Source organism: Cajanus cajan, chromosome 7 (genome assembly GCF_000230855.2).
Source record: "Cajanus cajan strain Asha chromosome 7, NIPB_CcT2T_4, whole genome shotgun sequence".
Classification (NCBI taxonomy): Eukaryota; Viridiplantae; Streptophyta; class Magnoliopsida; order Fabales; family Fabaceae; genus Cajanus; species Cajanus cajan.
In genome coordinates this window covers 19,184,761-19,197,000 of record NC_138523.1, presented here as the reverse complement: position 1 = coordinate 19,197,000, position 12,240 = coordinate 19,184,761, and the positions used below count along the sequence as shown (strand labels likewise).

General features: G+C 43.8%; 1 protein-coding gene across 1 annotated transcript; it reads right to left on the bottom strand.

The window, feature by feature from the left end:
* Positions 1–3,556: 3,556 nt before the first annotated feature.
* LOC109789337 (uncharacterized) lies at positions 3,557–5,160 on the bottom strand. Its single transcript, XM_083060785.1, has 2 exons — positions 4,771–5,160; positions 3,557–4,627 (listed from the first exon to the last, which is right to left on the bottom strand). The coding sequence occupies exons 1-2, from the start codon at positions 5,158–5,160 to the stop codon at positions 3,557–3,559; spliced, it is 1,461 nt and encodes a 486-aa protein (XP_082916911.1).
* Between the last annotated feature and the right edge of the window lie 7,080 nt (positions 5,161–12,240).

Sequence of the window (12,240 nt, the reverse complement as noted above, 5' to 3'; positions counted from 1 at the left end):
ATTTTTATGCTTACATGTGCTGGTTCGAGGACCTCGGCATAAAGCTACCCTTTGACGATTTTCAAATGGGGGTCCTCCGAGCACTCAACGTGCCACCGACGCAACTGCACCCGAATGCTTGGGCTGCCATGCAAGCTTTCCGGAATTTGTGCCTTTGCTTAGGCCTCACCCCCCGACCCCTTGCCTTTCTCTTTTACTATATTTGTCGTCCGAGCAAACCGGTGAAGTGGGTGTCGTTGGCTCGGGTGCCGAAGCGTGGGTTCCTCCGAGCATTCACCTCTTCTTACAAAGGGTTTAAGAGCGGTTTCTTCAAAGTCCACTGGGGGTCGGAAATGGAGGACTGTTTTTAGGACCGAGAGGGCTCACCGCTATTCCCTTTTTACTGGACAAAGCGCCCGATGCGTTTCGAGGCGATGCCTGCGTCAAAACCCTCTGCCAAGGACAAAGATATTGTGGAGCTCCTGGACAAACTGCCGAAGGAGTTGCCTGTCCGAGGCCTCTTGGATGTTTTTGAGACGTCTCATTTTGAGATGGCCTTGCTAGGTAAGTGTCTTACGTTTTGGTATTGTAGTAGTATTTTGAATTGATGTTAAGATTTGTTTTGTTGCAAGATTAATGGCCAGAGGTGATCTAGACGTGATTGCTATGCTCGCCAAACGAGCAAAGGATGCAAAGGCCAGTGGGAAGGTACCACCGGCAAGGTCGGCCCTGAAGCAGCAAAAGGATAGGCCTCCAAACGTTATAATCCCCCTGGTCGACGCCAAGAAGAAGGGAAGCACATCTCGGGTGAGGGCAGCCGAACAACATGTGGAGTCGGATCGGCCGAGCTCTTCTGTTAAGCGCTTGAAGCAACCGACCTTAGAGCAATCGGGTTGTGGTGCTTTTGCTATTCCGGCGGTTGTTGCCGACTCTAACTTTCTCATGCCAAGTGTCCAAACCGAGAACTTTCTCATGCCAAGTGTCCAAACCGAGAACTTCTGGTGGTGAGCTGCAATACTTGAAAAGCATGTCGGCGGAGGCCGAGTACAAACTCTTCTGTGAGCTTGATGCTCAGACCTCCCTAATCGCCAAGCATGTGATGATGAGGTCGGTTGTCTCGGAGGAGAGGCTTTATGGGCGACTTAAAGAGGCCGAGACGACGCTGAAGGAGGCGCTGACTGCCAATGCCAACGCAACCGAGTCGACCGAGGAGCTGAAGAGGGCGGCTAATGCCCACAGGAGGGAGGCCGACAACTTGAAGTTGGCCTTCAGAAGCTGAAGACCGAGGCCGCCGCTGCAACGGTTGAGATTGCTCGATTGAATGAGGCTGCTTCTAAGTTCAAAGCCGAGGCAACCAAGAAGATCTTGGATCAACATGATACCGGCTTCCAGCATGCTGTCTGGGAGGCCTACTATTTCTGTGAGGTCCTGGCTGACTTTAATTTCGATGTTAGCCGGGACTTTTATGGTGGCAAATATATGAGTTATGTTGAGTTCCCTCACGGAGCCCAGCCTGACGAAGAGGCCCGTCGCCGAGGCATTTCGACTCAGGCCCCAGCGTCGCCAACTAGGGAGGAAGAACCGATCATTGACGTGGTCAGCGATGGGAACCCGGAGGGCTCGACCGCGATGTAGGAGGTCGGCTCTGGTGGTAGTAGGTTAGGGTTAGGATTTTTTGCTTTCTTTGTAACTGGGCCGTTAGTGCCTTTTGTAATTTGGTCATTGGTACCGGTGGACAAACGATCTTTTGTGTAATTAGCTGTTCTGATTGGCCATACCTTTTAATGAAATGTTTTTCTTTCCAATTTCTTGCATGTATCAACGCTTATTAGCATAGACATAAACCGACTTGTAAGCTCGACTGAGGGGGTAAATTTCGCGAATTAGTTAATTGGTGCGTGGTATGTTTGATTACACGAGAGTGCTCGGTTTACGAGAGTGTCCGGCTTGCACGTGCTCGGACGCAGAATCAAATCCAGCGACTTGATACGCGAAGTGTGGAGCATGCGAGAGTGCTCGACTTGAGAGTGTTTGGCTTGAGAGTGATCGTCGATGGTGTAGTGCTCGGGAGGGAACAACCTTGTCTTATCTGGCCGAGAGTGCGCGTTTTTAGGTAATTGGATGAGTTGCTCGTCGTAGGCGCATTCGGGAGGGAACAACCTTGTGGGGTTCAAGTGCTCGGTTCAAGTGCTCGGTGTCGGCGTGTGTCGTAGTGCTCGGCCTAGGTACATCCTTAGCCGAGGAGGGTACTCGGGAGGGACACCTGTTGGGCTCGAGTGCACCGTGAGTGATTGTCCGAGATTTGGTCGATATCGGCGTGTGTTGTAGTGCTCGGCCTAGGTACATCCTTAGCCGAGGAGGGTACTCGGGAGGGACACCTGTAGGGCTCGAGTGCACCATGAGTGATTGTCCGAGATTTGCTCGGTATCGACGTGTGTCGTAGTGCTCGTCCTAGGTACATCCTTAGCCGATGACGGTACTTGGGAGGGAAACCTGTAGGGCTCGAGAGCACTTTAGAGTGGTCGGCCGAGGATTGCTCAGCGTCGGCTTATTATGCGAGTAGACTTGCGTGAGCGCGGCCTAGACATACAATAAAATAGTAAACTGTATGATGAAATTTGAAATATTTATTAATGAAGTGCCTCGTTAAAAACCTTGCTGTCCCAAAACCCTCCTTAGGGAAAAAAGAATCGGTCAAGGAAAAGAGTGCACTATTACATCAGCTGTAATACACTTTTAAATGCAAGGAGTTCCAAGTTCTCGGAATTGGTTCTCCTGATAGGTACTCCAGCTTGTATGCTCCGTTGTTTAGGTTGTGACGGACTCGGAAGGGTCCGTCCCAATTTGGGGAAAGTTTTCCTTGTCTCGGATCTTTTCTTGCTTCGCCTGTGACTCTCCAAACAAGATCTCCTTCGCGAAATTCTCTAGGCTTCACCTTGCTGTCGAATCTTCTCTTGTAGCGCTGCTTGGTGGCCTCGGCCACTACAAGGGCTCGATCTCGGATTTCTTCTACAACATCCAGGTTTGCTTGGAGTTCAGCTTCGTTGTTCGACTTGTCGAAGTGGGCTCGACGAAATGATGGTTCTCCAATTTCCACTAGGAGCATTGCGTCGGATCCATATACTAATCGGAAGGGGGTCTCTTGCGTGATTGACTGGGGCGTGCATCGGTAGGCCCAAAGTACCTCGGGCAACTGCTCGGCCCATGCTCCCTTTGCTTCTCCTAGCCGCTTCTTCAACTCTGTCAGGATGACTTTGTTGGCAGATTCGGCTTGGCCGTTCGTTTGTGGGTGCTCGACCGATGTGACCTTGTGTCGTATTCCTAGGCCGGTTAGGAACTCGTTGTGTTTTCAGTCAATGAATTGAAGGCCGTTGTCGGTCACCAGGGTTGAAGGGATGTCGAACCAGGTGATGACATTCTTCCAAAGGAATTTTTGTACTTGATGAGCAGAGATGTTTGCCAAGGGCTCGGCTTCGATCCATTTGGTGAACAAGTCCACGGCGATGATGAGGAACTTGCATTGTCCCTTGGCCACCGGGAAAGGTCCAAGTATGTCGAAGCCCCATGTGGCGAACGATCACGCTGGGGGAATGTAATGCAGTTGCTCGGCAACTTGGTGGATTAAGTTGCCGTGCTTTTGACATTGTTGAGACTTCTTCACAAAGGCTCCGCAATCGGTATTCATGGTCGGCCAGTAGTACCCGGCACGCAGAAGCTTGGAAACAGTCGTTCTCACCCCGGAGTGCATTCCGCAAATACCCTCGTGAACTTCTCTTATCACGTAATCGGCCTCGGTTTGGTCTTGGCATTTGAGTAGGGGAGTAGAGAAGCCGTGCTTGTATAACTGATCTGCGATGATGACATATCTGCTGGCCTGTGTTCTCAATCGTTTGGCTTCGGTCGGGTCGGTCGAAGCGGCGCCATTGGTGATGAATGCCTTGATTTCGGCTCGCCAGTCGGGTGGGTCGCTCTGGCCGAGGTGGTCGGTATCAATGCTTGCTACGACTTCCGCTTCGAAACTAGGGTGGTCGATTTCTTGTTGAATGATGGTTCTTAGTTGGCCTGGCTTCTTGGTCGCAGCCAACCTAGCCAACTGATCGGCTCGGGTGTTGTCCTCGCGCGGGATGTGCTCGACCAACACCTCTTGAAAGTTTGCCTTCAATTTTTGATAGGCATGGTAGTACTTCATCATGTTGTGATCTTTTACTTGGAAGTTACCGCCCACTTGCTCGACCACAACTTTGGAATCGGTCAAGCATTTGATTCTCGAAGCACCCATGTCTTCGGCTAGCCTTAATCTGGCCAATAGGGCTTCATACTCGGCTTGGTTGTTCGAAGCCTTGAACCGAAAGCGGAGGGATTGTTCCAAAACTATTCCTTTGGGTCCCTCCAGAATTACTCCTGCTTCGCTTCCCTGACAATTTGAGGAACCTTCCACATGGAGGGTCCACCAATGCTCTTCGAATTGGCCGTGGGGATGAAGCTCATTCACAAAGTCGGCCAGGCATTGGGCTTTGATCAGTCCTCTAGGTTTGAAGGTGATGTCAAATTGGAAGAGCTCCACCGACCAGGCCATCATTCTTCCGGCGAGTTCAGGCTTGCCTAAGACCTTAGCGATGGGCAGTTGGTGTGTACAACTACTCGGTGGCTTTGAAAATAATGTCGTAGGCATTGTGAAGTGTGTACTAAGGCAAGGGCAACTTTTTCTATCAGTTGGTACCGTGTCTCGGAGTCCTGTAGGAGTCGGCTAACAAAGTATATGGGAGCTTGGGTACCTTCCTTTTCTTGTACCAGGACCGAGCTGATCGCCTCATCGGATACAGCCAAGTATACTAGGAGTGGGCTTGAAGGATCAGGTCTCGTTAGGATCGGCAGTGTCGCCAGGGTTGCTTTCAACGCCGCAAAGGTTTCCTCGCATGGTTCATTCCACGAGAAGGCCGAAGCCTTCCATAGAAGCTTAGTCATCGGGCTGATCTTGTCGGCTAGACGAAGGAGGAATTGGGACAATGCGACCAACCTTCCGGACAGTCGTTGCATTTCCTTGAGATTGCTCGGACTCCGCATGTCTAAGACAGCTTGGCATTTATCTCGGTTCGCCTCTATTCCCCTAGCCGATAGCATAAACCCAAGAAATTTGCCTCCTTTAACTTTGAAGGTACATTTCTCGGGGCTGAGCCTCATGTTGTGCTTGCGTAATTCACCAAAGATTTCGACCAGGTCCGCTATATGGTCGGCCAAGGAATTGGACTTGACCACCTGTCATCCACATAGATTTCGATGTTTCGGCCGATTTGACCCTGAAACACCTTATCCATTAACCTCTGGTAGGTCACCCCAGCATTCTTCAACCCAAACGGCATCACTTCATAGCAAAAATTGGCGTCCTCGGTTATAAACGCCGTCTTCTCTTCATCGGCCGGGTTCATCTTTATCTGATTGTAACCGAAATAGGCATCTAAGAAGCTAAAGATAGAGTGTCCAGACGCGCCGTCTACGAGTCGGTCGATGCAAGGGAGTGGATAGGCGTCTTTGGGGCAGGCTTTATTAAGGTCGGTGTAGTAGGTACACATTCTCCATTTCCCATTTGCCTTTTTGACCAACACCACATTGGCCAGCCAGGTGGTGTAGGTGACCTCTCTGATGAATTTTGCTTGCAACAGTTTCTGCACCTCAGCCTTGGTGGCCTTTCTCTTCTCGTCTCCCATCTTCCTCTTCTTTTGCGCAACTGGTCGGGCATCTCGGCATACGACCAGTTGGTGGCACAGGAATTTGGGATCTATTCCCGGCATGTCCGACGCCGTTCATGCGAAGAGGTCTTTGTTATCTCGAACCACTCGTTTCACCCGGTTTGAGTCGACCTCGCCCAACTGAGATCCCACGTGTGTTACTTGTTCGGGTGCTCGGCCTAGCTGAAAAGGAATGATATCCTCCGCGGGCTCGATCCTCTCTTCCTCACCTATCCGAGGGTCGAGGTCAATGCTATCTATCACCTGCTGCCTTACTACGTTCACACCTTTCGTCTTTGAGGGGTCGTAAATTGGCTATACCTTTAGGCTAGAGAGGTAACATTCTCTTGCCGTCTTTTGGTCGGCGTGAACGGTTATCACCTGTCCATCTCTCGACGGGAACTTCATGCATAAGTGAGGGGTCAAGACGATGGCTCCTAGCGCATTAATGGAGGGTCGACCTAGTAGGATGTTGTACGACGTGTTCGCATGCACCACAATGTAGCAGATTTTGATCTCTCGCGAAGACTTATGGTCGAAGCCAAAACGAGTGTATAGGTCAATGCATCCTCTCGTCATCACTCTTTCGCCTGAGAATCCTACTAATGGCTCGTGATACGGTTCTAGGCTCTCCTCCGGGATCCCCAGCTGCACAAAGGTATTCCAATACAAAATGTCGGCCGAGCTCCCTTGATCGACCAAGGTTTTCTTTACAATGCAGTTATGCATTTCGACCGAAATCACCATGGGGTCGTCCTGAACGGGATCGACGCCCCGGAAGTCTCGATTGGAGAAGGTTATTGGCGGCATCCTCGGTGTACTCGGCTGATTCACACTATTTACTGATCGCACTGCTTGGAGGTGCCTTTTCCTTGCGGACGATGTGGAACCTCCCCCAGCAAAGCCTCCAGCTATTGTGTTTATTATCTTCCTCAGCCGGTCGTTGTCTTCTTGGGAATGCCGTGAGTGGTCTCTCCTTTCAGCTGACCGGGACCGGTGGCGTCGGTCTCTCGGCGGTGGTGCTTCCCGAGAGTGATGGTCTCTCTCCCTTGACTGGTGGTCTTGGGGGTGACGAAGCTCCTGAGGTGACCTTGCTTGATAAGGTCCTTAAGCTTGTCTTTTAGCGCTGAGCATTCTTCCGTTGAGTGCCCCCTATTTCGATGGAATCGACACGTCTTAGCTTTGTCGGCTCTAGGGGGTGTGTTCGCCCGTTTCGGCATCACAAGAATCTCTGATGCGAGGGCCTGCTCCATTTCCTTAGCCCTACTCGCATTGAGGGGAGTATACACTGTGTAGCGTGGTCCTCGTGGGGGGCGAGCATTTGAAGGCTCGGCATTCGTCTTTTTCGTCGGCTCTCGGCCAGATTCCTTTCGGCTGTAGCTCTCCTCGGCCCTAGCTTGATTTCGGGTTTCCGCCAGCTCTTCCATTTGCATATACTTTTCAGCTCGGCGTTGGAGATCATTCATATCAACGGGTGGCTTCTTGCACAAGCTATTCACGAATGACCCCGGCCTGAGGGCAGTGCTCAGTCGGTCCAACGCTACAGCAGGGTTAAGATCGCCGATCTCCATGGCAATCTTGTTGAATCGGTCCATGAAGCTTCTCAGAATTTCATTCTTTTCTTGACGGACCCCCGCTAAGGCTAACGAGGTCGTCTTGTACGACTTGCTCGTCGCGAATTAAAGAGTGAATTGAGATGACAACTCGTTGAACGAGTCAATGGAAGAGCTCGGCAATCTCGAGAACCAACTCAGGGCCCTTCCTTTCAGCGACGTGGGAAATATTCGGCACAAAGCCGAGTCGTCTTGAGTGGAGAGGGTCGCCTGTGTTAGGAAGACGTTCAGGTGTTCATCGGGATTGGTAGATCCGTCGTACTTATCGATTGGAAGACTCTTCCAATGATCCAACAGGGTTGCTTCCATTATCCTTCGTGAAAAAGGATGCCTTAAGGAGTGAGTGGTGGTGTCGGCCTTGTTGCCCATCAAAGAGGTGACTGGTGTTCGGGTCACATGGTCAGTTGGGGCATGATATGCGGACTCCTCTTGAAGAGTGGGAGTTGACGACACATAGGTTTTATTAAGGCTTCGGAGCTCGGTGTTTTGTCGGTGCAGTTCGGCCAACTCCTTGGCATCGGCTTCTCTCTGTCTTCGGATAGCGGCCATTTCCTCGCGCAAAGCGCGCAAGTCATCTTGGAGGTTGGGTTGGGCTCGGTCGGTGTTCGGTTAGACCTCTTGTATCACAGGCTCTGGTTGCGTTTGAGGCATTCCGTACAGGTAACGTTCTTGGTTGGTTACGACGGGATTGTTTTCGGGGTTAGGGATCGGTTGGGTCGTTGTTGATTGTCCTTTGAGCGTTACTACCATGTCTTGGTCTCAGTCGTAGAGTTCAAAGGGGCTGAAAACGTCTCTTCGGCCCCACAGTGGGAGCCAAATGTTCCTGTGTTAGGATACACACTCCTATTATCCTTGTTGTAGCGGGTCGGGTCCGGGGTCTAGGTCTTCTCGTTCTTCTTCGAATAGTCCGATATGTGGGGGGGTGCCTGCAAAGACACTCCAATGCTCAAGTAAGTGCTCGGCGTAATAAATGCGGTAGTTAAAAGTTAGTTACGTACCTCGTAGGGGGTCTATTTATAGTGTTTCTTATTGGGCCGTGATTAAGGATTGGGCCCCGGGAAATTAGGGGGTTAATCCGGTGCATTACATAAATTAACCTCTCCGTAATCATCCTGGCGTAAGTACGGGACTTAGCCGAGCACACCGACACACTTTGTTCAGATTGTGAGTGGTCGGCGGGCTCAGGTATTCGGCCAAATCATTCGCGGACTCGGGTATTCGGCCTAGTCAGTCATGGATCGGGTATTCGGCCTAGTCGGCTACCATACGGTATTCCTTCTATTTTTAATAGTGAAAACTATGTATACTGGAAAATAATAATTAAAGCTTTCATTGAAGCTATTAATATAGCCATATGGAATGTTGTTATGATTGAAGAAAAATATGAGAATGAGAGGAGAGAAAAACATTAAAGTGAGTGGAATGATAATGAAAAAAGAAAGGCACAATACGACTATAGAGCCAAAAATATTATTACATCTGCATTATCTCATGATGAATTCTTTAAAGTATCTCAATGCAAATCATCTAAGGAAATGTGGGACACATTGCAATTAAAACATAAGGGAACTAGTGACGTTAAGTGATCTAGAAAGCATACACTAGTTAGAGAATTTGAGTTGTCAAGAATGAAATAAGGTGAAAGTATTTCTGATTTTCAAAAACATTTTACATATCTTATACATCACCTAATTGATCTTGGCAGGAAATTTGAGAGAGAATAATTAAATCTCAAAGTGTTGCAATGCCTAGATAGATCATTGCAAGTCAAAGTCACAAATATTGAAGAGCCAAGAGATTTGATATCCATGACATCGGTCACACTCTTTGGAAAATTGAGAAAGTATGAGCAAAAATTGCATATATTTTTTTTTTTTAAGGAAATGAACGGTTGGATAAGAAAGGAAGACGAGTTTCCTTGAAGGCCTGAACCTCCAAAAAAGGAAAAGAAGAATCCAACATTGAGAATTTAGACATGGAACAATTCAACCTCATGGTGAGGAAATTTAGTAAGTATTTGAGAAGAAAGAAGAAATTAGCTCAAAATTGGAAAAGGAAAAATAAAAAGATGAAGGAAATGCAATTTAATACACTTGCTTTGAATGTGGAAAGCAAGGTCACATAAAAGTTGAATGTCCTATCTACTTAAAGACGCAACAAGAGGATAAGAAGGGCAAAAATCAAATAAAAGGAAAGAAGGCATACATAACTTATGAGGATAATGATTCAACCTCCACAAGTGATACATCCAAAAATGAGGAAGCCAATATGTGTTTGATGGTTGACATTAAGCAACAAGAAATGGTAAGTGATTTTAAACTTAAATCCAAGCATGATTCTAAACAAATGCAAGAAGCATTTATGCAAGTGCAATCAAAAGCACTTAAAATATGACCCTTATGTAGCAAGTTGAAAAGCAAGCTTAGTTGGTATGAGATGCCTTAATAAAGGCTAAACAAGAACTTGAGGATTTGAAACTATAACATGATGCTCTTGAAACGATTTCTAAAATAAAGGCTAAAAACCTATTTTGGTCCCTTATAATCTTTTTTTTGTTTCAATTTAGTCCCTCATTAATTTTTGGTCTCAATTTGGTCCCAAACTAATTAATTGGTTTCAATTTAGTCCCAAATTAATTAATTAGTTTCAATGTGGGACTTCCGTCCAAATTATTTAAACGGAGTTAACTTTTGGTCACGTAGATGTATGCGTGGCATCCACGTGGATAAGAATATTTTTTTAAAACACCTGGAACCGTAACGGCCCGTTCTGAAACCGGAACGGGCCGTTCTGGTTGCAAAATTAAAACACCACCAGTGAAGCAGAACGGCCCGCTCTGAAACCAGAACAGCCCGTTCTGATTTTAGAACGACCCGTTCCAAAACTGTGAATAAAATATTCTTTACTTAATTGTGTTTTTGATATTATAATTATGCAATTTTGATCTCTAAGGTTTTAATTGAGTAATTTCAGTCCTTAAAAGATTATAGTTGTGTAATTTTAGTCTCACAATTTTTAATTGAACAATTTTAATCTCTCAAATATCATAATTGTGCAATTTTAATCTTTCTCATTAAAAATTTAATAATTTTAAAATTTTAATATATATATATATAATGTTTTAAAACTATATAATTGTTTATTTATTTAAATTAACGTATATTATTTTTTTTTAATGTATCAAATGATATATATTTATTATTACTAAATAAATAAAATTTATATATTATTAGTATTTTAATATTACTGATAAATTAATATCAATAATATTTTTACTATATATATTTATAAATAAACTAATAATTTGATAAATATAACTTAATATATATTAATATACTTTTACAAAAATATAAATATATAAGATCAGATATATATTTCTAATTAATATACTTATATTTTTGTAAAAGTATATTAATATATAACAAGTTATATTTATCAAATTATTAGTTTATGTATAAATATATTAATAATATTATTTATATAATATCGAAAATTATAATATACGTTAATTTGAATAGATAAATAATTATTTAATTTTAAAATATTATATATATATTAAAATTATTAATTTTTAATGGGAGAAACAAAAATCATACTATTATAATATTCGAGGGACTAAAATTGTCCAATTAAAAATTGAAGGACCAAAATCACGCAATTGTAATTCTTTAAGGACTAAAATTATGCAATTAAAATCTTGGAGATCACAAAACTGCACAATTGTAATACTTGAGAGATAAAAAATGCAATTAAACCAATATTCTTGATTAATTTTATTAAAAAATATAATAATTTTGAAAAATATTTTTTTATGGTATTTATAAAATATAATTATTTTATAAATAGAGTAATAATTTTTTATTTTTCTCTTTCTGTTTGAAAAAATATTTAAATATCACTTTATAATTTTTTGCAACTTATTTAAGATTAAAAGAATAAAATGATAAAAATTAATAAGATAAACATAATAAAATAAAATATAAAAAAATATTAATATATTTATTTTATTGGATATAATAACATAATTAAAATATAATTAATAATATATATTTTATAAAATTATTAATATTTTATATATAAAAAAATAAAATAAAATCGGAACGGCCCGTTCTGAAACCGGAACGGGCCGTTCTGGTTACATTTTCGATGTGTTAATTTTGCACCTGGAACGGGCCCTTCCGGATGCAAAATTAACACACCAAAAGTGCACCCAGAACGGCCCGTTCCGGTTTCAGAACGGGTCGTTCTGGGTCCAGGTGTTTTCAAAAAAATTCTCGTCCACGTGGCATCCACGTATGCATCTACGTGGCCAAAAATTAACACCGTTAAAGCAATTTGGACGGAAAGTCCCACATTGAAACCAATTAATTAATTTGGGACTAAATTGAAACCAATTAATTAGTTTGGGACCAAATTGAGACTAAAAATTAATGAGGGACTAAATTGAAACAAAAAAAGATTATAAGGGACCAAAATAGGTTTTTACCCTAAAATAAATCAATGTTTTTGAACAGTTCCTTCCATTTTCACAAAAATTGATTGTGAAACTTGCATAGCTTTAAAAAAATAAAATTCATATTTGAAAGCAATACTTGCAAGATTAACAAATGGCAAGGAAAATTTGAACATGTCACTTGTATGGTTGAGGTGATAATTGAAATGTAATTCATGTATAGTTTCATGTTAAGATCCTAAATATTAAAGAAAATTTTAATGAGCGTATAGGATCATAGCCCATGTAACAAGATTTCAATTTACTTCAATTGGAAAGGATTTTAGAAAAAAAAAAATTCAAAGATCCATAACTCTGATTAAAATTTTGATAAACCTAATTCACCCTCCTCTTGAATTTTAGCCATCTTTTCTAATAATGTGAGCAACTTTTATTGATCTGATTTGCTCTTATGACATTTGGTTTGTCA

Excerpts from the sequence above, each read along its gene's own strand:
- LOC109789337 (XM_083060785.1), bottom strand. The coding sequence starts at position 5,160 with ATGAGGCTCAGCCCCGAGAAATGTACCTTCAAAGTTAAAGGAGGCAAA. Across the intron at positions 4,628-4,770 it reads AGGCGATCAGCTCGGTCCTG|CCACCGAGTAGTTGTACACA; the intron begins GTACAAGAAAAG and ends TTATTTTCAAAG.